Source organism: Dendrobium catenatum, unplaced genomic scaffold, assembly GCF_001605985.2.
Source record: "Dendrobium catenatum unplaced genomic scaffold, ASM160598v2 fragScaff_scaffold_1676, whole genome shotgun sequence".
In the NCBI taxonomy this organism is placed as follows: domain Eukaryota; kingdom Viridiplantae; phylum Streptophyta; class Magnoliopsida; order Asparagales; family Orchidaceae; genus Dendrobium; species Dendrobium catenatum.
Window position 1 is genome coordinate 290,947 of NW_021320138.1, and position 26,792 is coordinate 317,738.

The 26,792-nt window shown below is 34.9% G+C and overlaps 1 protein-coding gene across 8 annotated transcripts in view; it reads right to left on the reverse strand.

Annotated features, from left to right (window-relative positions):
• Window positions 1–6,054: 6,054 nt before the first annotated feature.
• The window catches only part of LOC110110005, a 57,737-nt gene continuing 36,999 nt past the window's right edge, over window positions 6,055–26,792 (reverse strand). For 4 of the 8 annotated variants that reach the window (XM_020841273.2, XM_020841274.2, XM_020841275.2 and 1 more), the window contains 4 exons: window positions 18,032–18,128; window positions 17,792–17,931; window positions 11,674–11,941; window positions 6,055–6,761 (listed from right to left, as the gene is read on the reverse strand). In XM_020841273.2, coding sequence (XP_020696932.1) covers window positions 6,429–6,761; window positions 11,674–11,941; window positions 17,792–17,931; window positions 18,032–18,128 — 838 coding nt within the window. In that variant the 3' untranslated portion in view covers window positions 6,055–6,428. Of the gene's footprint in view, window positions 6,762–7,899; window positions 8,021–11,673; window positions 11,942–17,791; window positions 17,932–18,031; window positions 18,129–26,792 lie in introns of all 8 variants that reach the window. The other 4 variants (XR_003703284.1, XM_020841279.2, XM_020841278.2 and 1 more) reach the window with 4 other exon arrangements.

The window sequence follows — 26,792 nt, forward strand, 5'->3', positions numbered from 1 at the left end:
ATATATGTTCATATTAGGAGTCTTAGTATTATATCTTGAGTGCAAGTTTGACTCGTTAGTGATTTAATGATAATAAATATTATATATGATAATAAATATTATGTATTAATTTGCTAAGGACTATATTTTTTTAATCATTTACTAACAATCATAGTGATGATGATGATGATGGTGTTTATACTAGATTTGATACGTTATCAAAAAATTATCTTGATCGGACACGAATCTCAATGCAAAATCAAGTTGGAAACTTTCAAAATTAAAATTGGGACCATCTGAACTCTGATTTCAGCAAACTTACAGTCGAACTGAATGTCTCGGAAATACGAACCCAACAACACCAAATCAACTCAATCTGAGCCCAATGAGTCCAAATCAAGTACCCGAAGCGCTGTTGGAAGGTTCGAACCACAATTTGGGTTATCAAACGGTTTTCAAACATGATGTGCTTATAGTCAAATTGAGAGGATCGACGAGAGGAATCTAACGAGCCCAAGATCGCCGAATTCCAAGTTCGTGAAGACATTCAAATGTCCATCCAACCACTCCCCATTTATCCTTGATCTCTTAACTATTTTACAGGACATGCCACTCCAGAAATTTATAAATAGACCCCTCATTTCTCTTGAAAAAAGGGGACCCGAGTAAGAATAGGAGGAAGAAGAGAAGGAAGAGAATGAAGAAGCTCCTCCTCGACCACCGCCTGAGCTCCGCCAGACCACCACTTGAGGCCCCCACCTCTGCCGGACCACCACCTAACGTCGTTGCTCCGTCAGACCACCATTTGAGGCCCTCACCTCTGCCAATCCACCGCCTAACATCGTTGCTCTGCTCGACCACCACTTGAGACCCTCACGTCCGCCAGACCACCGCCTAATGTCATTGCTCTGCCGGAGGACCACATGAGGCCCTGAGCTTTGCGGGACAACCACTTGAGGCCCTTATATCCCACGGACCACCGCCTGACGTCGTTGCTCAGTCAGACCACCACTTGAGACCCTCACCTTCGCCGGATCACCACTTGACGTCATTGCTCCGTCAGACCACCACTTGAGGCCCTTACATTCGCCGGACCATCACCTGACTTCGTTTCTCAGTCGGACCACGACTTGAGGCTCTCACATCTACTGGATCACTGCCTAACGTCGTTGTTCAGTCGGACCACCACTAGATGCCTTGAGCTCCACCGGACCACCACTTGAGGCCCTCAAATTTGCCGAACCACCGCCTGACATCGTTGCTTCGCCGAAACACCACCTGATGCCCTCACCTCCGCTGGACCACCGCTTGACGTCGTTTCTCTGCCGAACCACCACCTAAGACCCTGAGCTCCATCGGACCTCCACTTGAGGCCATGGTTTCTGCCGGACCACCATCTGAGGCCCGAACTTCTCCCAGACTACCACGTGATGCCCGGACTTCAGCCTGACCACCACCTAAAGCCTGGACTTCTGCCCGACCACCACCAAAGGCCCGGGCTTCTTCCCGACCACCACCAAAGGCTCGGGCTTCTGCCAGACAACCATCTAAGGCCCAGACTTCTACCGGACCACCACCCGAGGCCCGAACTTCTGCCGAGCCACCACTTGATACCAAGAGCTCTACCAGAGTACCGCCCTACTACAACGGTCTTTCTGACGTTGGTCTCCCGCATACTACGGTCCTTCCGACCTACATCGCTAGACAATGATCTTTCTGAACCCTGTCTCCTGCTGCATATGGCCCTTCTAACCTCTATCACCTACTATGGTCCTTTTGACCTACATCGTCAGACAACGATCTTTCTGAACCCGATCTCCTGTCAACTATGATCTTTTGGACCCCTATTTCGTGCCGACTATGGTCCTTCAAACCAAACAAATATAACTATGTTGATTATTGTAACTCCCACCATGTAATGCGCTTTATATGATGTACATTTTTGACATCAAGCCAAGACCTTCTCCTAAGAAAGGGTCTCATTTGTAATCGACTACAAATATAAGTGGATTCATTCAAACAGGGTCAGGCCCCGTGATTTTTCCCCCTTTTTCAGGGGTTTCCACATAAAAACTCTGGTGTCTCTTATAAATGCTAAACCCTCTATCTTATCTGCTTTTGTGCTCGATCTTCGTACAACAATAAGACATTAAACTATATATTTCTCTACCGCCTTATACTCCAAGATGCAATAAGATTAGTTTGGAGGTTTGATCAATCAAGAATAAACTTCAACGGAGTAATTCATGAAGTCTAAGTGCAACAATGTTGATTTAGGCTTCATTTGAGACAATTAGTTTACTATGTTTTAAAGCTGTTTTTTAGTATAAAAAGTTATTGAACTGAATTTTTTTTTATAGAAAGCTGCTTTATAAATAGTAAGAAAGTTGTCACAAACGAAGTCTTAGTTGAACATTTCTTTAGATTATTTATTATATATTGATTGAGTACGACTAAAAAGGGATTTAAAGATGATATATATGAAGATAAAATAAAACATCTCCTGTTTATATATATATATATATAGATCACCTTACTCAAAATCAAATTAAAAAAAAAAAAGATAGGCAAAAAATTTGCGCTTGAAGAATTAATGTTTTTTTCTAAAAGAAAAGCTCTTTGATTCGTCCACTTATGATGTTCTTTCTTTCAATCTCTAGGAAAATTTTATAAGCAATAATTATTTCATTTATAATAATTTAATCCAAAGATTATAATATTTTTCTAAATATTTGTGATAACTTTAATCATCATTAGCAGGGGGGTTCCTCCCCTATGAAGGAAAAGTTGTGGTTATTTTTTCCAACTTTTGCAAGAAAATGAAATCCTTTGCAAGGGGGTGATTAGATGTGAATGTTAATCATATTGGGCTGAATGGCATAAATATCATTGTGACCTATTTCTTCATAGTTATATTTGCTCTATATTACACTTAACTTGATTTATGTATGTGATGATTGAATGATTATGTGACCACATGTTCATGTCATGAAGTTGTCATTATAATGATCTATTTATCACAAAAATCAAACTTATCATTAAATTATTATTATTATTATTATGCTTTCATGTAATTAATTAGATTGATCTTTCATTATATAGTTACTTTGTGTTTCATACAGTAGATGTCTTTGTACTTATGAGATGAAGTTATCTTTACACTTACAAATTAAATTATTTAATACACTCTAATAGCATTGTGATTATTAGGAGTGTCAAAACGGGTCGATGGGTTAGGTTCGGGTTGAACTTGAGTTGACCCGGCTTTAAATGGGTCAACTTGAACCCGATCCATTTTTTTGTAAACAGATCAGGTATTTCAAACCGAACCCAACCAACGCGGGTTACCAGGTTGATCCAACCCAAACCGCGGATCCATTTTGATTCAAAAATGAGCGAATGCAATGGCAAGCAACGGGGTAAGTGGTGAGGCAGAGCACTTGAACGGTTGAACCGTGAGGATTGCAGCATTGCGTCTACACCCGAGAAGCTGTCGACGATTGCATTGGCCAAATCTTCGCATCACCGCATCAGCTTCTCGATTATGTCGTCGCAACAGCCGACAGAGATGGAGGGTTTGCTAGTTTTGTTCTTTGTACTTTGCAGCTCACAAGTCACGATAGAGGTGCAGAGTGGATGGCGGGACGGAGGAGTAGGTGAGGCACTGAAGCCATAGGCAGGCGAGGCAACGACGACCGCGGTTAGGCCATCAGGGTGAACTGGCAGGCGACGGGGTGAGCAACATTACAAGTCGTCTTCCAGTTTTCAGGTCAACCCGGACCCCACTGAGATTTATAATCGTGTCAGATTATCGAACTCGAACCTGACCCGTATGGCAAACGGGTTGACCCAAATATAAAATTTTTCAAGTCGTGTCAAATTTTGATACCCCTAATGATTATCTTTCATATCTCCATCATATATATTTTGTGAATAAGTGTATTGAGTTACTTGGTGGTTGACTAATGTGCAAGAATTATTATGTGTGACCTTAATTTTATCATTGTGCTTACAATTTGATCATTCACTTGCTAGCACTATCTTATCTTGTCCAACTCTATATACACATCATAATCTTGCGAGTATATATGTCTTTAATTTGACTTATTTATATTTTGATGTGTATAATATATTGTGATTTGTATTATTTTTATCATGCATTATGTCTCTTGTACTCTTATTTATAATGAGTTAAAAGAGGCATTATTTGAGTTTTTTATTTTTTTTAAAATTTAAAAAGAAATATATTAACTTTAAAAGAAATTAAAAGATATGAAGAGACCTAGAAATGTTTTGAAAATTAAAATTATTAATCTAAAGCATGAATTTTTTAAGTTAATGAAAAGTTTAATACATGTTCTATACTTGTTGTAGATGGCATTGATAAACTTAGAAATAATTTATGTTCTTTTGCATGATGATGATGATGATTTATTGTAAAATCATTAGAATCTTATAAATTGAGAATGATAAACCCTAAATCTTAAACCTTATAAATTGAGAATGCTAAACCCTAAATGTTCTTCTCAACTTTAAAAATTTTCTTAAGTTTTTATGCAAATGCCCCTATTATGAAGGATATTATATCAAATTTACCTTTAAACATGTATGAACAAAATTAAAATAATAAAATTATATGTAATAATAAAAAAGTCAATGAAAAAAAAATAAAATCTATCATTTAAAGCAAATAAATCAAAATAAAAACATAAAATCAAATTGTTTATGTCAATATTAAAATAAATTGAAAGAGTTTTTCCTTTGAAATTTTCAGTAATTGTTTGACTAAATTGCAAGTTAATTTTCAAAATCGAGCCTAACGTTTTAATAATCCCCAATTTTATTTATATAGAAAAGCTTTTCCACAACAATTAACTACAACTAAATTCCATTAACTTATAAAAATCAATTGACAAAATCATTGCTAAATAAGCCCTAAATTTGTTGTCAAGATTCGCCTAATGAAGCATCATGATTACACTTAGGAGCCTTTTAAATTGCTGAAAATAAAATATAATATATTTGAAATATTTTGAATTGATTAAACGAGTATAAAATAAATACATATGATTATTTTTGTCATTGAATTTAAAATAAAAGAAATACAATATAAAATCAAACAATTATGATTGTTAATGGTCGTCGTGCCGTCAAGTGGCGATGGCGACGACAACAATGACAAAATTTAAAATGCATTTGAAACTCAGCCAAAACTTACTATAAATACACCCAGAATGAAACTAGAACGTGAATTCCAAAATTTTACTCTACTTTTCTTTGATTTCAAATCAAACACCAACATTTTTAAAACTAATGCATTTGAAGTATCGTATACCCCTCGTACTTCAAATCAAACATCTTAACCAAAATTTATTAAACGTAGCTAACATTGATCTATTGGTTGAAAGATTTGACAACCAATCGAGAGATCTTGAGTTGAGTCTTGCATATATAACGTGTGTTGATTTGCTTTAATTGGCGTAAATGACCCAAAAACTAAAAACATAAACAATCATAACTTATTATTATTATTATTATTTTTGTCATAAGTTATTCACCCCAACCTTGTGGAGTTTTTCTACATGTTAGCCATGGAATGTACTTTAGATTGCAGTCAATTGTGCTATGTCTAACTTAGGAGAGATAATTCTATGCAGATGCCGAATACGGCTCTACATTCAAATACCAATCAGAATGAGCCACGTTAGCGATACCGAGTTGCGGTACCATGGTATTGAGCTGCGGGCTTAGGCATCCGAACAGAGTTCGACTTCCGTGCATAATGATTTTTCCTAACTTAGCCACTTGAGTACAAGAAATCTTAATAGTAATTCATCTATTGGTGCAATTTAAAAGCTGCTGCAAGTTGAAAGTAAGAAGAAACTCATGCACAATATTGAACCTTTAAACAAACCAGCATATCTATATAGAGTTACTGACAATAATAGTTTTTAACTTACAGTTCAAACCTCAGAATTGTTGGCTTGGAAAAACCCAATCTCACATAAAATGTCTAAGTTCTATCCAGTAGAATCCTAATCATTTTGAAAAAAAAAATATGGATGCAAAAAAGAGTAAGTGAACAATGTCTGAACATAAGAAAATAGACTAATCCTTTAGTTTGACAATAACCCTCAGAATCTTCATGTAATAAGTACAAAGAGGTACATTAAAAGATCTTTTGGAAGACCTATCATACTGGACCAAGAATCTGATCCAGAAAAAATAGTGGAATCAAATCATTTAGGTTTTGTTTGAGACGGCTTTCTTCCTGCTACTTAAAGCCGTTTTTTGGTACAAAAAAAGCTGCTTTAAGAAGCAGTAAAAAAGTCGTCCCAAACGAAGCCTTAAAGCTGCTCAATTTCCCCCAAATGGGGTTACAAAATGGAAGCGACAGAAAACTGGAGAAAGAAAAACTTCTTTACTCCAACATTAAATTCTCCAATCAACTAGTGTCTGTGAGAATGCTTTCTATTAGTTCTCTGATGGCTGCTCCCGACCTCTCGGTATCTATCAATAATCCTGAAAGCCAAGGAGATAGCTCCAATGGCTGCCATGGCGTAGAGAGCCATGTAAGGAGAAGCAGCAAGAGCACATAGAAAGGAATAGTATCCAGACAAGAGAAACACTAAGCTCAGACTGATTTCAGTTCGTCTAATGAAAGGCAAGGGGATTGATAGGAAATAGGTATCTGGCCTTGATCCAGAAAGTCCATGAAGGATGATCCCAATACAGACAACAGAGTCAATGAACCATGGGAAGCTTGAACCCATCCCAATTCTCTGAAATTAAAGTAAACTTATCAGTTCAAGAAAAATAAATATTCCTAGAACTAGTACACAACAGATCTTGCTAAAACTAGTCATTAGTAAAAGTGAGTTTTGGAGTAAGAAAATAGTTGCAGAGAACTGATACAACACAGTTTTTATATCGCTTGATCAATTTGAACTACAACATTATTTACATCAAAACATTTGATGATATTTATCACTAAAGATTGGATTCAGAGATCATAAGTTACAAAAGCTATCTTCTGATAACCTTAAGTTCAAATATCACAATTAATATGCAGCCTATATATATATATATATTTCCATTGTGCTGACAATTTCCTCTTGCTGTCAGATTCTCATGAAATAAAGTTACATTTCTGTAAAAACTTTCTTTGTAAACTTTTTTTTTTTTTTTTCTGATTTTGTAACAATGAAAAAGAACTAAACATATATTATAATAACTAAGGAAATCCATAATAGTTGGTATAAAGATTAGTTATGAAAAACTACAGTTTGCTACACTGGTTTGTGCAAACCAAGAGATCAATCTGGCAGTGCAGTTGTTAACTAGAACAAAGAAACAAATATATGAAATTAAGCGACAAAACTGCAAGAGGAGTCCAACATGGTGGACAAATTTCCTAAAAGGGAACATTCCACGTAGAATGTTTAAATGATTGCCAGATCCACAGTTTTGCACAATAACTATCATTGTTAGATATGCATTTCTTCACAAAGTCTCGAATTTTAACAGAATGAGTAAACTAGTTAGCATTCAATGAAACGGTTTCTGAAGTTTTAAAAAATAAATTCCACGTAGATTTTTGTCCTTTCATCCCCTGGCAAGAACTAGATACCTTAAACAGTCTTCAAGCTTAAGCTAATGAGAAATATTATAAAATATAGAACTAAGTTAGTTGCATTAAAAATCCTATGTACAACATATGCCACAGATGGCAAGGAAAATTTAGAGTAGAGTTCTGAGTTGCTTCTAACGTGCTATAATCAAACACAGAACTTATGCTAAACAGTAGTACATCAATACAAGCTAAACATGTAATATCCAGTTTAAACAGGACAGTTCAATTCAACCGGCCAGCCCTAAATGAAAAAATGCAGGAGCAGGCCAAACGAAACACGTACGAACCGCGACCATCTGCGTGTGTAGACTCCCCAAGCGGAGTCGGATCGAACCGTTGAACGAAGGAATGCGTACGGGAGTAAAGAAGAATGACTCCTCACGCGAAATATCTCAGTTTTCCTCACTCCTGTAGGATCAAATCACGTGAGAAAATCCAACTGAGAGAAACTGTGACTGAGAAGAAGTAGAAAAAAAAGGAAATGGAGAGAAAGAGAAAGGAGAGGAGAGGGAGCAAGAGAGACGAGTCCTATGAGCAAGACCGCCGAGGGGGAGTTGTGAGCGAACAGGCTGGGGCTTGAGCGCAAATAAGAGGCAAGTTTCCCAGTTTCTTTAACATTTTATCTAAACATAGATTATAATTTAGATTTATTAGTGTCGAAATCTGATGTCCCCATCAGTTTTCCTGTGTGGACAGCAGATTTCATCCTAGATCTACTTGGTTCTTGGTGTGAAACACTTGGAAATCCAAGTGTTTCCTATCATACTGGCTGGGGATGCAATACACCGGTGTATGTAAATAGAAAAAGGTTATGAAAAAAGAAAAAGAAATGGAAAAGGAGTACATTCATTGGTACTATTTTAAACTATAGCTCATGTGATTGTTGTATTATTTATGAGAAATGATAATGTTATGGATAAATATATAGATAAATATATGACATGTATAATATTAATGGTCATGATTGAAATTAATTTAAATGAAATTATTTTATGTTTGAAAATGAGCAAGCATATTATTTCAAAGATCTTGTGTTACTACAATTTTAGAAGCATAAATTACTCACTGAGTTTTTTTATGACTCACTCTTAAATTTATAAATGAATAGGTAGTATTCCTAGTAAAAAAGAGTAGAAGAGAATATAATGTTTATCGTAGGTGTGGCACACCAGAAAAAATATATTTTAATAATTAACTTGTTTTAAATTTTGAGGTTTTCGTGGCTCTTTCATATTATTGAGATAGTTTTAGATTAATTGAAAATTTTAATCAACCGTTCGATCGTTTGTTCCCGCCTCGTTAATTCAAGTCTCCAGATTGGGCAGTGACAAAACAATAGTACATCAATACACAACTTAATGTAAGATCTCTTAAATAAACAAAGTGGAACTCTTGAATATCAAGACTTCTTTTGAAGAAAGGCTAGTGTTCATTCAGAAATTTCTAAATGTAATCATTCTGGAGCACATCTAGGATTAGTGATCTCCTTGAGAAGTTTTTGTGATGGAAAATTTTAATTGATCATGCCAGTTCAAATGAGATAACATAACTCTTCATTCCTTCATACCCAACCGAGTAGACATGAATAAGAAGTCACAAAAAAGAGGAAGAAAGAGAGGTCTACGCAGCTCTCGTTCAACGAATTGAGATAAGGGACTCGTTCCATGAAGAGAAAGAGAGAGAAGGTTGCGGCATGCGATTTCCACTCGACAGAGAGAACGAGGCAGGGAGTGAGAAACGTATGGTTTTTCCTCAATCCACATAGAGCCATGAAGGCAGGGAGAGAGATGAAGGTGGAGAGAAAGAAATAAGGGAGCGAGAATGAGAGAATAAACAAAACCGCTCACCTCTAACGCCATTTGATGCCTTTGATGTTGCATTTGACGTCTTTAACACCGAATTCAAAGGGAGGCTAGAAATCCATTTTTAACTCAGATGGAAGATTTATGTAGATTTCCAATTATAATTTGATAACACCAAAATTTGAGAATTTTAAAGTATTTAAGGGATTTCTTTCAGGAGGTTAGAGTGGAGGAATTGAGCGGAAGTTTTGATTTTGATTTTGGGGAATTGAGCGGAAGTTTTGATTTTGATTTTGATTGAGCTGAAAAGAATTGAAGAGAAAGGATTAGATAGCTATTTCATAAATATTAAGCAAGATATTGACTATAAATTCGTCTAATTTTCTTTATATCTATGACATTAAAAAATTCATTTAAAATATTTCAAAATATATAAGTTTCAAATTGATGTTTAATTACAAAGCAATTGTATCCTAACTTCGAAGTATAAGAAAAGAATAAAGTAAGATGCATTGTTTGCATAAATAGAAGAGGAATAGATAAAATAATTTTGAAATTTATTTTCTTTATTAAATCAAATTGAAAAGGAATTTGTTTTATGTCTCTGTATAAATTTAGGCATTTAGGAAATAGAATTTAAGGAATAAAGAAGAAAGTAGATTGTTCGAGTTGAGGGGGATGATCATATGCTTATTCTAATAATTGCAACTCTTTCTATGATTTAATGTATTGACTGATATGAGATTTTGTGTACTTGAACATGATGGTAATGCTAAGGAATAATAACGTGACTTCTTTCTTTCATTTGCATAGCTACTCTCTTTAAAATAATCATTAATATAAAAATGTTTCATTGAAATTCATACAAGTATGACTAAATTGTAATATAAGAAGACAAATGAAAGGAATGTGATGTGAAAGGAAATATATGTGCATGTTAAATAAAGGAGTTCATCCCATTATAACACTGATTGGGGACATAATATACCCATGCATGTGAAACGAAAAATGTTGAAAAAGGAAATAGAAATAAAAATAATTGGGTCTTAATTGGTACAAATTTTGCAGTGTTCATAAAATAGGTGTTATATTAAAAGATATGATTTGACAAATAGAGCTTAAAATGCTATTTTTTATAAAATAACGTTGTGTTTATCTTACGAAGTACACATGTTTAAATTCTCATGAATGAAATATTTAATTATTTCTTTAGATGGCTCATATGCATATAATTTTCTATTATCTTTTTAAAATACTATACCATATAATTGCACTTAGCCACTGAATTTGTTATTTGAAACTCAAGCCATTAAATAAAATGTTTCAAGGATGGCTCTTATAAATTAAATAGTTAACTGGGAAAGCTTTATATACAAAAGAAGATGATTGAATAAGAATAGATAAATGATGATTTTATGCATTTGTTTCCAGCTCAATTGTTTTTAAATCTTTAAAGTAGACTTAAATTATATACAGTTTAAGTTCTTTTGGATAATTAGTGGAAATTTATATATTTTGTAAGATATTTGATATGATTATTTAAGTTTTTATTTGAAAAAAAAAAAATTAACTATCGTCCGATCATCCCAACTTGATAGGAGGACAAACTTGTGTGGCATGTGAAATCACAGCGAACAATATCTAAACATATGAGGTTTCAGGTCGTGATGTTATCGATTAAAATGTGAGCTTAAATCACATACAGGTGAAGTGATAGAAAGCTACAAGGTGATAAGATGAGGAAACATTGATACGTTTTACAGAAAAAATAAATCAATTGATCAGTGTAAATTCAAACTACAATTAGTATATAATTCAAACCTTCTACAAAAAGAGAACTAAAATCATATGATTACAAAGTAATCAGGATCACTGATTTGTGGAAAAAAGATGACCACCCTTTTTCATTATATTGGATTTGATAAATTCATAAAAAAACAATTCAGAAAATGATTTACATATAACCCAACCATCTAAAATAATACCATTATCAGGATAATAATGAATAGATAGAGGAACCATGCATGGCCAGTCAATTTTATCGCAAGCATGCAAATTGCCACAAAGCAGGAAATCAGGTATGGTAATTAGTCAGCAATCGGAGAACAATAAAGAATCAAAAACTTTTCTGCCGCAAGAAAATTGGCTTCATTTTAAATAGTCTGCAAACATGATCCATTTCATCTAGTATTGCATCAATTGTAAAGCAAGCAATCCCATCAACAATTTAAAAACATGAGAAAATGAACTTTTGATTACCTGGAGCCAAGCAACCAGAGAAGGAATGAACATAAGAGTTGCAATAAGATGCAAGATCAGTAATCCATGCTTGTAGTTAAAGATCTCTAACTGACTTTCCCCAAAACCTTTAACAGAGTTTGGGCTACTAGTGTAGCTATCATCAATAGGAAGAAGTGAATCAAGCGCATCATTAGATTTTGGTTGAGATAGAAAGGATGAACTCAAAGAATTGGGATCATTGAACTCCCTCCTGCGAGCATTACTGCGAAATGAAGCCGCCAAAAAACTGTTACAGGAACCGAGAAGAAAGCATGAGGTAAAAGATAACACATCAACAGCTGATAACATGACAAAACTATAAATCCTAAATTATTTCCTAAAAAGGCATCAACATGCACACAAGAATACTCATTAGTGCTGCGTTGACCTTTTTGCATGGAAATTAGTAGTTAATTCATCCAATTAGTAATTCAACATTTATCAATTCAGCGTGAAACTATTGATTTCATGAAACCAGCACATGTAGATACTTTTCTTTCGAAAATCTAAAAAATATAAATAAAATGAAACTATTTGCCCTGTAAAGAGGAGGTTGATTGGGCCTTAAATATGAATAAAATGCACAGAAAATATGGAAACACAAAAATCTGTCAAAAAAGTTTTTCAGCTAGCCCACACAAGGTAAAAGCCAATATTTCAACAGCTACCAGGGGCGGCTTTCATATCACAAACGTTTCTTCAATTTGAAAGCTGCCAATACACCGCAAAGAGAAATGTTTATGTTTTTAAATTAAAAAGAATGAACCCTCACTTGTGCAAAAAAAAAAGCTCAAATCGTATGATGGGAGGAAACAATTAGAAAGCAGCTTTGGGTTCAATGGGTTGGCTGCCCCAATGTGACATGAAGATCACCTATGCTATATGAATTCATATATTGACCTCTAAAATGTTGTAGTGAAATCATATCCCAAATACGTTAGTTTCATTATATTGAACCAAATGCTGCCTTGATTGTCCCATTATAGCGTCAAATCAATATGAACCATCCCCATGGTCCAAATTCTGCCCTAGTTGACTTACAGGAGCCCTAAGATAGTCTCGAGGTTGCCCAATTACCCTCTGCCTTTAGGTGACTTATCCCGTCCCTAGGCAGCTCAGAACAAATATTGGACAATTGTGTACAGCTGAAGCACAATGTAAGTAAGACTTCTAATTGAGTCAAGGATAACAAATATAAGTCTAACACGTGCTGCCAATTTGTGGCGTGTCTACTGCTAGATAGATCAACATAAATTTATGATGGGCTGGCTCAATACAATTGTCCGATTAAACCTAAATAGTCCTTTGAATGGGATTGACACTCATAGCATTAAGAAAAGTATGGTCTAATTTGATTAAAGAGCCTTAACCTAACCCAATGCCCCTATTCATTAAGTCCTTCAAGACATAGTAAGTTTGAATTACACTTGAGAAGGGTTGATAGGTCTTTATGATCACTTAAGATGGTTAGCTTATCCCACATTTAAACATACTTAAGTTCATTTTCTCTTAAGCGCATGTTAATTTAAATTAGAGTCAATGAACTTTCTTGTCAGCTTACTTGAGATTGACCCCACACAAGCCAAACCCAAATTTATCCTTAACGCAGGCAGGATTCCTAACTGGAAAATTAAAACATTAACTCAGCTAATAGAATGTAATAAACAAAACCCAATTCATTCTATTAGCTCATTTACTCTTAGTTAGAAGCCAACCAGGTAAGCCAACCAACTTAACATGACAGAATCCTACTACACATTATAATACATTTTGGTTACACTATGATTTTATTATCAAAATAATACCTGAACTCAACAAAAGTTATTATGGTGCAATCAAATTTGCTCAAGCTTGTTTAAATATACTCGGAAAAAAATTTTGTTCAAAAAGCTTCGGTCTATTCAATTTTGGCTCAAGTGGCTCAAATTAAAAGTTAAGTCAACCCAAATAGACTTAGGTTAGTTATGAGTAAACCAGCTAGCATGCTGTTAGGCGGGCCCCTCCGATCCTTACTTACTCTAGGCGGGCCCCACATGGAGTTAATTCAATGGTTGGAGGAAAAATTTGAATGGAAAGGGGGGGAAATTTGAATGGAAAGGGGGGGAAATTTGAATAGAAGGGCTGTTTAGGGATTTGGTATGGGGATGAGAGTTAAAGAGGGGGAAAGGGGGGAATTAGGTCCTCATCTTGAATTGGAATGAAAAGTTTGAGATCTCATTGTGTGCTTGGGTTCTAGGGTTTGCTAGAGACTTGTGGAGAGTTGTTCTTCCTCTCGAATCGAAGGACGTTGTATCTTTCTTTGTTTTCTTGCATCTACTAGTGGAAACCTTGTTTCTTTTCCTTATTTTTCTTTGTTTGGGAGCATTTCCTGCTGCGGAGCTGCTGTAAAACTGCTGGGACAGCAGTTTTGCTCACTGTTTTAGGCTGATTTTGACTAGGGTTGCTTGCGAACTCAAATATTACCTTAGGGTTACTTGCGAACTCAAGTATTTCCTATCACATGCGCAATCAATACTCAACAACAATCATTTAATTGACAACACTATAACATGAAATTGACTCATTTAAGATGAAATAGTTAATTGTCCTAATCGATCAAGCTAAATGGCCAAAATAAAATATTGACTCAGCTATTAAATAAAAAAAAGCAGTAAAACCAAAACGGTAGCTGATTTTGTATTAATACTTCAATAAGAGAAAACAAGATACAAGCTATTTTGCACCGATACACCTATTTATGAAGGTGTGCTGTATCCGATACACCGATACACGGATACGTCTCGAATACTCCACCGATAAGTGTCGGATACGCCAAAGACGTATCAAATTAAAATACTATTTAATTGCAAAAGGACACGCGTATCCGATACTCGTGTCCGTTGAAAATAAAAAGAAATCTGAAAAAAAAAGACGTGTCGTATTTACTTCTGCGGTTGCGAGCAATATTCTCTCATTTCCGAGATGGATTTGAGTCTCTTGATGATATGAAAATATTAAAAATTATTAATCTTTCACTTGATGAGCATGAATTAGAAGCTATGATAATATGGAAGTTCAAAGACAAACCAATGAAGAAGATGATTATATCATTCATTCTATTGAATAGTTGAAACTTCATGTGCTAGATAATTTATGTTTATGCTTTTGTAGTTGTACTAGACGTTTAACGCTTACTTATATTTTGATATTATAAGCTACAAGGCTACAAATGATGTTGTTGTCAATTTTTTTTGTAATTTCAAATATTATGTTTTGATTGCTTTCTTAATTTTTATGTATGATTTATAAATTATAATGTCGTGTCCGCGCCGTACCCGTATCCTGTATTTTAAGAATTGACGTGTCCCGTATCCGTATCATGTCGTATCCATGTCGCCGTATCCGTATCGATGCAACATAGGATACATGTGATCTACAATTCAAGATGTAGATCAGCTCTCTCAACCAACCTATACGCCGCTAGGAAGCTCTCAAAAGAAAAGAACTATAGCAAAACAAAAACTCAGTCATAGCATAATCCTAAAACCCTAGATATAATACAATAACATAAATAGAACATTCCTAAACAATTTAAATATAATTTAGAAAACATTCCTAAACCATTAAAAATGATTTAAGAAACCTTCCTAAACAAATTAAACAATATTTAAAAAACATTCCTAAACAAATTAAACATAATTTAAAAAATATTCCTAAACAATTAAACATAATTTAGGAAACATTCCTAAAAAAATTAAACAGTTTCTACTTGATTCCTCCTAACATAAGGAATAATAGCTTTCTTGGATCCCACAAGGTTTGGGAAAGTATATTCCATGCGTACAAATCCAAACTATTCTCCAAAGTATATCCAAGAATCTGAACTGTCTCCTAAAATTGAGATAAACATAAGTTCACCAAAAACACCTCCCTTGTACCCCATAACCAATTTTGTATCCTTCCATAACTTCTCACCTTCACACAAACTTTTTAGTTACACTAAATGATATTCTTATTCCTAATAATATTTTTGAGGTCTTATCTGATAAAAATTGAAAAAGTGCCATGAAGGATGAAATGCAGATCCTGGAGAAGAACAATACATGGGAGATCATTGACCTACCAGTAAGAAAAAAAAATTGTCGGTTGCAAATGGGTGTTCTTTGTGAAATACAAGGCTGATGATACACTGGAAAGGTGTAAGACAAGACTAGTGGCAAAAGGGTACACTTAAAAATATGACATTGACTACCAGCAAAATTTTGCACCTATGGCAAAAAAAACACCATAAGGATCTTGCTCTCACTAGAAGCTAACTATAACTAGCATCTCAAACAGCTAGATGTCAAAAATGCATTACTACACAGGGACTTGGAGGCAGAAATATTTATGGAGATTCCACAAGGATTCAAGGAGAAATATGAGGGGGATAAAGTTTGTAGGTTAAAAAAGGCTCTATATGGGCTAAAGCAGCCATCTAGAGCTTGATTTGGAAGATTCTCAAAAGTCACGCTAGTACTTAATGGTTATCGACAGAGCCAAGGGAACAGTACATTATTCTTCAATCACTCAGACAAAGGGGAAGTCAAAATTTTATTAATTTATGTGGATGATATCATCTTAACTGGAAATGATGAAAAGGGAAAAGTGATTCTAAGGGAATGAATTGCCTAGGAATTTGAGATCAAAGATCTTGATAGATTAAAATATTTCCTTGGAATGAAGTAGCCCACTCCAGCAAAGAAATTTTCATTTCATAAAAAAAATAATTTAATGATCTACTTAAGGAAATAGGTAAGCTAGCTTATAAACCGGCATCAACGCCAATAAAATTAAATCTCAAAATGGGAGAAGCTAAAGAAGATCCAAATGTAGATAAGGGAGCTTACTAGAGACTTGTGGGAAATTGATCTACCTTTCCCACACCTGACCAGATAAAGCGTTTGTTATAAGCATGGTCAGCCAGTTCATGCAAAATCCAAAACAGACTCACATGCAAGCTGTAGAAAGAATATTGCACTACCTTAAAGGGAACCCAAAAAAAAAAAGATTCTTTCCAAAAGAGACAGTGGAATAACCCCAGAAGCATATAGCGATGCATATTAAACAAGATCTATAGTAGATAGACAATCTACCTCAGGATACTACACATTCCTTAAAAAAAACCTTGTTATATAGAGAAGCAAGAAATAGAATGTAGTGGTAAGGTCTACTACAAAAGAAGAATACAGATCTATTGCCTTTGGAATATATGAGCTACTGTGGATCAAGATGATTCTAGAAGACCTAAGGATCAAGTGGGAAGGACCCATAAATCTACACTGCGACAACAAATAAGCAATCAATATATAGCTTCCAATCCGATTTAGCATGACAAGACCAAACACAGAAGTAGATATAAATTTTATAAAGGAGAAATTAGACAGTGGTCATATATGTATCAACCATGTCTCATGAAAAGATCAGCTTGAAGATATTTTTACCAAGGGACCTGATAACTCTGCCTTTCTAAGATTAATTACCAAACTGGGAATGACAGATCTGTATTTCCCAGCTTGAGGAGGTGTGTTAAAATCTCAGCCATCCCTTAGAATTTTGATCACATAGCTAAGATGGGGATATGTGGGAGACTCACCTAGATCACACCGATCTCCTTCCATATTTTGGTGGTTGATTTGGGAAGGATTATATTAGGGCAATTATGCATGATTCTGTAGTTATTTGTTTCTTTACTAAGATATCATGTATAGAGATAGTTTTGTGTAATAATATTAAGCCTTTTTCCTCTCCAAATCTCTGAATTCAACACATACTATTTCTTCCCCATCTGATACTATAGCTATATTCACCAATGCTACAATAAATTGTTCTAAAGTGAAAGTTTATGATAATTCTAGCTCGATTCAATCTAATTTGATAATTTAGTGGATAAAAGGTTTTAGTTGGTGTTTACTATTTGAGACGCTAATTAGAATAAATAAAACGTCAATTAACAAAAGAGTATAAACATCAACCCCTACTCAAACCATTCATTGGTAGAAACACCGTGCACTGGATACGCTAATTAGCCAACAATATAAGTATTGAGGATCAATTCAATATTGCCGCAACAGCATACCTGCAAAGAGAAGCATGACAATGGAGAGAATGATAGAAGACAAGCACAATCAACCCAAGTGCTGGATGAACAAAGCAGACCAATGAAATTGAGAGAAATCCAGCAACAAGACTTGGATTCGATCTCAGAATCTGCACAACCTATTCAGAACAGTCAGATATGCAAATTTAGCAAAGTTGTTTGCTTATAACCTAGCAATATAAGGGGCAAATACTTTAATACATAAAAGACATTGCTCACGAGATGGAACCTTGCCTTTAATGACCAAAGGATGGATGAAAAATCGATAATCTGATAAAGAAAAGAAGCACAGACATTTTCTTGCCAAGCCAGCCAGCTGCAAAAACCAGCATTATATATTCAGAGAAATCAGGTTGTTGGAATGTTTAGTAGAGAAATAAAGCAGCATATCTCAGTTCAAGTGTTCAACATTTTTGAGAAATCAGGTTTTTGGAATGTTTAGTCTAGAAATGACGGAAAATATCTCAGTAAGTATCAATGTTAAAAATAACCATGACAGCTTGATTGTAAAAATCAATATTCAAGTGCTTGACAAAAGGCCAAACAACTAGCTCGGTGCAATTATTTTAATGAATGCAAATTTTAGCCTATTTTTCTTTGAGAAAGATGAAAAGAACTATCAAAGATACAAATGCAACATCAATTGAAGGCTTGGAAAGAAGGGTAATGTGTTGGTGAATACAAAAATTTTAAAAAAAAAGAAAAAAAAAAAAAAACTAGGTCAAACATTGAAGCAGACCAACTATCGAGGACAACATAAAGGGAACATATCATTGTAGTGATCTGTTAGAGCCCGTGCAGATAAGTTTGACATGCAAGTACCAGTGGAAATTAGGATCTATAGGAATATCTAATTTATTAACACAAACTAATGAGGACATCGGAGATCAACGACTACGATCTTAAGTTATTTATTTATATGTTTTTTGTACTAGTTTATTTTATATTGTTGTTTTTCCCGTTATACCCTTACGGGTGGTCATGTAGTGTTGTAGCCCGAAGGGCATTTTAGTCTTTTATTTCTTTTCTTGTCATAAAGCCTATTTATACGCTAGTTGTTTTGTATTTTGGGATGATGAATGATTAATGAAAATTTTGATTTGCTTCTTCTTCTTCTTGCATGAGAGCTAGAGAGAAGGGAGAGAGAGCTCGAGGTGAGCAAGCGCAAGGCCCAGCAGTCATTGGAAGAGTCCACGGCTCGTGGTAATTTATTCTTCTATCTTTGTTTTTCCCTCATCCCCTTTCCCCTCACCGCCCACCGTCTCCTTCCAAGCCCATCCCCACCCGTGGCTTAATCCCTCACACCATTTCATCCAATAGCTTCCCTACTTCCAGTCCAACCACCATCAAGGCCCACCTCAACCCGACGGCAAAACCTTCTCCCTTTGGCCGCCGGCCATCCTCATGATCCAAGCCGTTATGATGATTTCAATCATCATAATGACTCCTAAATTTAGATCTAGCATTAAAGGAAGGAATTAGTGAGTTTTGAAATTCAAAAACTTTCCTTATTTGCGAAATCAAAAAAGGAAAGTTTCCAAATTTGAAATCCAACAAAATTTAATTTGAGGAGCAATAAAAAATTTAAATTTAGGGGCAAACATTATTCCCCCCCCCCCCCAAAATTACCCGAGCTTGTTTGGAAAGAATTGAAACCCTCATAATCCCTCCTCCCTTTCTCCCATGCCGCCGGCCCTACTAGGGCTCACCCCCATTACTCTCCAATCAATGCATTATTTGCCTATTAATTTGAAATCAAATTTCAAATTAGTTCCCTCCAAAATTACTCAAAATCTGAAATTAATTTCAGTTGTGAATTAAACCCCTCTTTTACTTTATTTCTTTCCCATAATGACCCCCAATCAGCTCCTTAATTTGAATCCAATTAAATTCCTAATTGATTAGAATTCAGCCTAGCCATTCCTGATTAAGAGTTTGGGCAGGAATAGCATAGTTTTCCTGCAGCCATTGCCGCCCCCTTCCCAGGCCTCTCCGCCCCCCCCACATCCCATCTATTTGGAGATTCCTGGTGGCTGTCCAAGATGCTACAGCAGACCAATCCTGCTGTCCTGATTCCCAAGAGGCCACTCCTGCTGTCCAAGACCACTCCAACTTAGCCAACTATTATCCCGTCGCCCAGGTTGCTGTTTGGACTGCTGTTGGAAGTCTATGTGTGCCAAAACAAGGGTTCCAACCATCACCTGCTGCTGTCCACAAGTTCCCAGCTGCTGCCCATTCAGTTTAGTGGCTTATTCTTGCTTCCCTGCTGTCCAAGAAATCAATGATCACCTTCCTAAATGTGTCCAAGCCTTTAAGTTGCTGATTGCTCTTCATCCAGTGCTTTGGTGATCAAACCGGAAGCTTCGTATTCTCTGATTATTTGGGTAAACTCTCCCCCAAATCATTAAATCTCTTAGTCACTTTTCAATTGCGGTTTATATATGATTCATGAAGATTCTCATCACTCTCTCCGCTAAACCCTCTTAACTAGATAAGTTGAGTGAGGGATCTCCTTGTAGTGACTAGTCTTATTGTTAGTGTAGGGATTTCTTGTTGAAACCACTCATGCATACAACATAGATTAAGTTGGCTATTTTTCGATCTTAACTTCTATACATGTGGTTTAGCCTAAGCTTGTCTTCCGCTCTTTGTGTTTTATTGCGTCGTTTAAATTGACCATTAAGATATAATTATTTGTTCTAGGAGTATTAAGTGTGCAAATTCCTTAAAGCAATTCATCCATGCAATTATGTTTCACATCACAAACAGAATGCATGATCATAATGTCGAGGCTTAATTGCCTGAGCTGAAAGGTTAGAGGAAAGGCACTTGGCATTTTTCAAAGATGTTGAAATATTAAGAAAAAATATAAATAAAATATAAGGAGGTTGTTTTACGCAACTTAAGATAATGCCATTTAAATATATTCAACATTAAATTTTAGAGCACTATAATTTAGTTCTAAAATGTATCACTCGCCAGAAAAGCAATATAATGCAAATATAATGCTTAATGGAGTAGATTCCATAGCCATAGTTATTATAATTTTATCAAATAAAAAAAATATAATTACTATGAAAGTTATAAAGTCTTTGAATATGCATAAAGCACACCAATTATATAAGGAATAATGCATGATGACGTTACTGCTCAGTGTAAAGTGAAAAAAAAAAAACGAAAAATAAACATTTAATAAGCGGTTAGAATAAGGTGAAAGGAGAAGCCTGAAGGCAATTTCTTCTATAATCATAAGGAAATAAATTATAAAATTGCAATTAGAGGACTATACTACCTAAATTCAATAGTCAGGCAAGAAAGAAATCATGGATAATCAAGCTACGTTTGAAAAAAAAAAAAGAGAGAATATTAGATGGTTATTTGGCAAATTTAAATGTGATAAAGTGAAAACAATTATATTAGAGAGAAATTAGAATTAACACCTATTTAAATACAGTGAAAGCAGACTTAAGTAGTTTGAGCATATACAATGGATGGAAAAAAGACAAACAAGTCGGATACATTGATAAATATGAAAGAACTGAAGAAAAATCGTAGCCCTTAATTAAGAATTACATGTCACGTAGCACTCAATAAAAATGAATAAGAGAAAATTCATATAGTAAACTCATAATAATTAGAAGGCTGTTTATGACGATGATGGTGATGGTAATGATAAGGGTGATCTTTTCAACCAAAAAATAAAAAATCTTAATTAAATCAATCATATTGTAGACATGCATTCACTCTCTGGCATATAAACATCATTGTGTGTCAAAAATAGTTGTAAAAGTGAAAAGAAATGACGTTAACATATTATCTTTTTAAATATACACTTTCGATGGTACTGCCAAGGTTTATGCTTTTGAGAAATGAATTGCTACCACAACACCCAAATATTTTTAATCTTTATATCAGGTTCTTGGAGGTAGAAATCACTAAAAAAAAATATTGCTAAAATGAGAAAAAAAAACGAGAGTTAAAACATGCTTTAGAAGAAAATCTAAGAAAAATGAACATCTTCTTAGAAAAAACTCCCCCCCGCCCCCCTAATCCCTCTCCCTGTGTCGCAGAATGAGTAGACCTCTCTCTCTCTCTCTCTCTCTCTCCTCTCTTCTATATATATATATATATATATTATATATATATATATATATATATATAATATATATATATATATATATATCTTCCTTCCTCTCTCTAAGCAAAATATGAAAGAGACTATCTTTTGGCCAAAAAATGCGGAATAGTCGCATTAGAATATGTCACCAAATAATGTTGCCTACATTTGTAACCAAAAGATAGGTCAAATATAAATTACTAACATATTGAAAAGAAAGGAGTTAGTAAAATATTGCTAAAATGAGAAAAAAAAAACGATAGTTAAAACATGCTTTAGAAAGAAAATCTAAGAAAATGAACATCTTCTTAGAAAAACTCCCCCCCCAATCCGCTCCCTGTGTCATAGAATGAGTAGATCCTCTTCTCTCTCTCTCTCTCTCTCTCTCTTCTCTCTTACTCTAGTATATATAATATATAGAGTAATATATATATTATATAATTTTATTTCTCCTCTCTAAAGCAAAAATACGAAAGAGACTGTTTTTTGGCCAAAAAATGCGGAATAATGTCGCATTAGAGATCATGTCACCAATAAATGTTGCCTACATAAGTCTTCATGAACACAATATTGTAAATGGGCAAAAGGGACCGTAGAGAATATGATACATGCATAGAATGCTGGGCAAAATATACCTCTAAAGAGGCAAAAAGGACATCTATGTAATTCAATGGCGATAATGCTAGGTTTACCTGGGCTCCCTTGAATATTTTTATAAAAGAATAACCAAATCTTTTAATGACAAAAATTGATATTCATTATCGATTTAAGAGAAAATAAAGGTTAATGCCAAATGAAATTTTATGAAGTTTTCTAAAATTTGTTTAAGTTTTATTTATGTTTTTAATGTCATGAATTTTATAATTATGCATATTAAAATGTTATTTGAGGTTGCATAACTTACTAAGCCTCATAGCTCACCAATATTTTCTTATGGGTCATTGTTACAGGAAAGAGCAAGGAGAAGATTGTGGTAGATTAAATTTGTAAGTTATTTCTTCTTTTATGTTAAGGTTATCTTTGTTATTGAATTTACTGGTGAGGCATGAAAACATCTCAGTAATGTATTAGTTGGTTTGTTGTAGTGGCTCTGTGAGTTTATATTTAAAGTAACTTGAATTTTAGATCCTTCCATGTATTCAGTGAATGATTTATTATTATAATTTAAAAAAAATCTATAGTGAATGAAATATATGTTAATGTCTAATGATGTGAAAATGGATGTTATGCTAGATATACCTTACCGTACTGTTAAGGGGTACTGTGGGGTGCTACATCAATAAATCTAAAGGCCAAAGCACTCTCAACACACAAACTTAAGGGTTGATTTAGCATCTAAATTCAACAGCCTTGAGTAGCTAAGCTATCATATAAGCTTGGTGGTTCAACAAGTCTAAGAAATGAACCACCAACTTTGTTAGTTCAATCAGCTTAAAGGCCAAACCAACAAGTTAACTCAGTAGATAATAATTCAACAAGCCCAAGAACCAGAACACTCTTACCCTGCAAATTCAATGATGCTAAAGGTTAAATCAACAACTTCAACTCACAATCTTAAATATTAAGCCAACACCCATAGCTCAAAAGCCTAAGGCTCAAGCTTCCATGTCAATTCGCATTCAATGATTAACAAGTCTAAGGATTGAACCATCCCCTTCTCAGTTCAATAAGTTAAAAGGCTCAGTCGGCACCCTCAACTAGCAAACCTAAGAGTCAAGCTGCCATATTAATTCAACAAGCTCTAATAGACAAAATGGCATTCACCTTTTTTGGTTTAGTTAGTTTCATGATTGTGTTGCTTTACCAATTAAATAAGCTTAAGGGCTAATCCAACCTCCTCAACTCACAAATCTAAGGACCACTCTATCATGTCGATTCAACATACTTCATTCATTAAGTTGGCATACACATTCAATCGTTAAGATAGTTTGAAGACAAAACAATCCTCTTTGCCAATTCAAGAAGCCAATGAATTGGTACCCTAGCTCATAAGCTCAAAGGCTAAGCTCCCTAGTCAAATAACAAACTCTAATAATTGAGTTAGTATAAATATGTACTAGTTAAACCCCATAAATTGTTTACGGATAGATGAGTATAACCGGCACCTACAGTCCAATTTAGAGTTAGGATTATAGTATGAGGGATGCAACAAATGTGATGTATTATAGTCGCCTGCCAGATCAATTTAGTAGGAGAGGAAGGAGGCAGGGGAGGGGGGAAGAGTCGTAAACATCATGGGATCCAACTACCACACTACCAATAAAAATCACAACATTGGTCCTCCCCGTTCCCTACCCACATCATCTCTTCCTCCACCATCACAAGGCATTCAATATATTCTTCTTGTTTCCAAGCACCTCATCCCCACCACTCACTAGATCATCGGAAGCTCATTATTACCCAACCATTCACCTCCATATAGCCCAATGTCGAGCACAACCCAATAGTTAGCAAAATGCACACCTTAGCAAGCACACTGCATACCCCCACAACCTCACATGTAGCTCCTCTTTAGCACCCTAGACCTATTAGCAATGTGCAAGTGCTTACATTTGCCTCATACACCACTAATTGTAGGCTCTAACCCATACATAGTCCATCACGCCTCAACACATGAGCCTCCTCTAGAAAACAATCTCTTCGGCACTACTCCCTTCCACATTATGTAGCCTAACAACATGCATGTACTACCAACCCAACGCTGCACAACCCCACAATTTCACATGAGTGTCATTCTCGCACACTGGACTTATCAGCAACATGTATGTGTTCTCCTTTTCTTCTACAACACTAACATTATATTCCAAGATTTCCAAATCTCTATCACATCTCCACACGCAAGCCTCCTTTAGAAATGGATTTCTTCAATATTACTCCCTCCACATCGTGCAAAACCACTCTAATAATAGTGCTTTTACTCTCCCGAGCTCGGCTTCCCGGAGCCCATCAAACCAACACCTTATTGTTCAAATTGCGTCTAGTGACTTCTTCGCGTATAAAAATAAATATAAATATAGCATTTCCTCCTCATAATGATTCCCTCATGCCAAGGTGTAGGTGAATAATAATCATTGATCTTTGGTCAGGTAAAATTGAAGCCCCTGCATTACAATCTATGGGCCAATCATTGATCTTTGGTTTAACTATTTGACGACTCAATCTATTTGTCATTGATCTTCTACCGACCAGGTTAACATTGAAAATTTATTAAGCTTTGGCCTAATTTATTGAAGATCCCACATCATAAATTTTTTGTCCAATGAAACTTCAAGTATCACTCTATTAGTTATCTTTTGACCAGACATGAGATCCTTCTTCTCTACATTGATCTTTCAAGAGAGTGATTTTTTGTGATTGCAAAATCGATATTTGGATAGTGATTCTTCAATCGCTCTAGAATGATTGTCATCGCAGTCATTAAGCGAATCTAAACTTAGAAATGCATTGATCCCTTTGGCCACTCATAGGAGAAAAATTGGATGTCAATGTCTTTCGCTTAACCATTAACAAGACAAATAAGAAAATTAAAAGAAAAGAAGAAAAATAAAATAATAATGAAAGTCTCATTACAAAACAACCTAGAATAATGCAAATCAATTATTGAAGAGACTTCAATCTTAGGTCTGGCTAAACTAAAGACTCCATGTTAATGATCTTTGGTCCTATATGAGATATATCCTCCCTCTATTAATCTTCGGTCAAAATACATGGAGCAAATTTTTTCTCCAAAAAATTAAGTCAAGTTGAAACTCGATGATACCATTCAAGCTATAATCAAAGGAAGTTTTGCAATCACTAAGTAACTTTAAGGGTTGTTAGATTTGAAATAAAAGGAGCGTAAAGTATTCCAAATGTATAAGTTTGGAGAATATTAGTGCTTGGTTTGAAGTAAATCAAATGCAATATAAAATTTTGGTGCATTTGAAATTCACCCTCTAGTTCATTTTTTGGTGCATTTGGAATTCCTCCGATCTGGGCAATTTTCAAATACACTGAAACTTCATTGCCAACCAGCCGCCCCCATCGTCGAGCACCACCACAGCCGACCTTTACAGCCTACTACCACCATCGACGCCACCACCACTGGCCGCCTTCAGCGAGCGTCGCAGCCCAGCGTCGCTTTTAGAGTTTAAAAATTATAAGTAATTATTTTTTATTATATATTTAAGAATTTTGAAAATTATTATGGTTATTTTTTATTTGAATATTTTATACAATTTTTTTCCAATAAATTATCATAGAATAATTATCCATCATGCATACATTGTAGGAACTAGAAAATACAAGATGTTTAGTCCCACATCACTTAGGAGCTTTATGTTTTGTTGTTTATATACATTTTCTTGTATGCATTGATTAAGAGCCCTCAAGGGGTGAAAGAATCATGTTGTTATGATAACTTTGTATTTAATAATGTATATAATATTAAAAAAAATTTGGAATTATATATCACATTTAAGTTAATTTAATATTTTAAAAATATTTTATTTTAAAGTAAATTAATTAAATATATTATAATTGAACCGGGCGGTTCTTAAGAACCCGACCGATTCACCGGTCGGCCGGTTCAATTGGCGGTTCAAATCGGTTTTCACCGGTTTGATGCTAGACCGGTTTCTTAAGAGGACCGAGCCAGCCTTAGGACCGGTTCACAGTTAAACCGATCGAACCGGCCAGTCCGGTCCGGTTTTCAAAGCCATGCTTTATACTGCATTCATTTTACTTCAAACCAAACAAAAAAAGTAATTCACCACATTTATTTTACACTTATCCAAACAACTCCAAAATATTTCAAATACATTATATTCATTTTCAGCCAGCCAAATAACCCCTTAATGTCAATGGCATGCATAAGCTGTCATT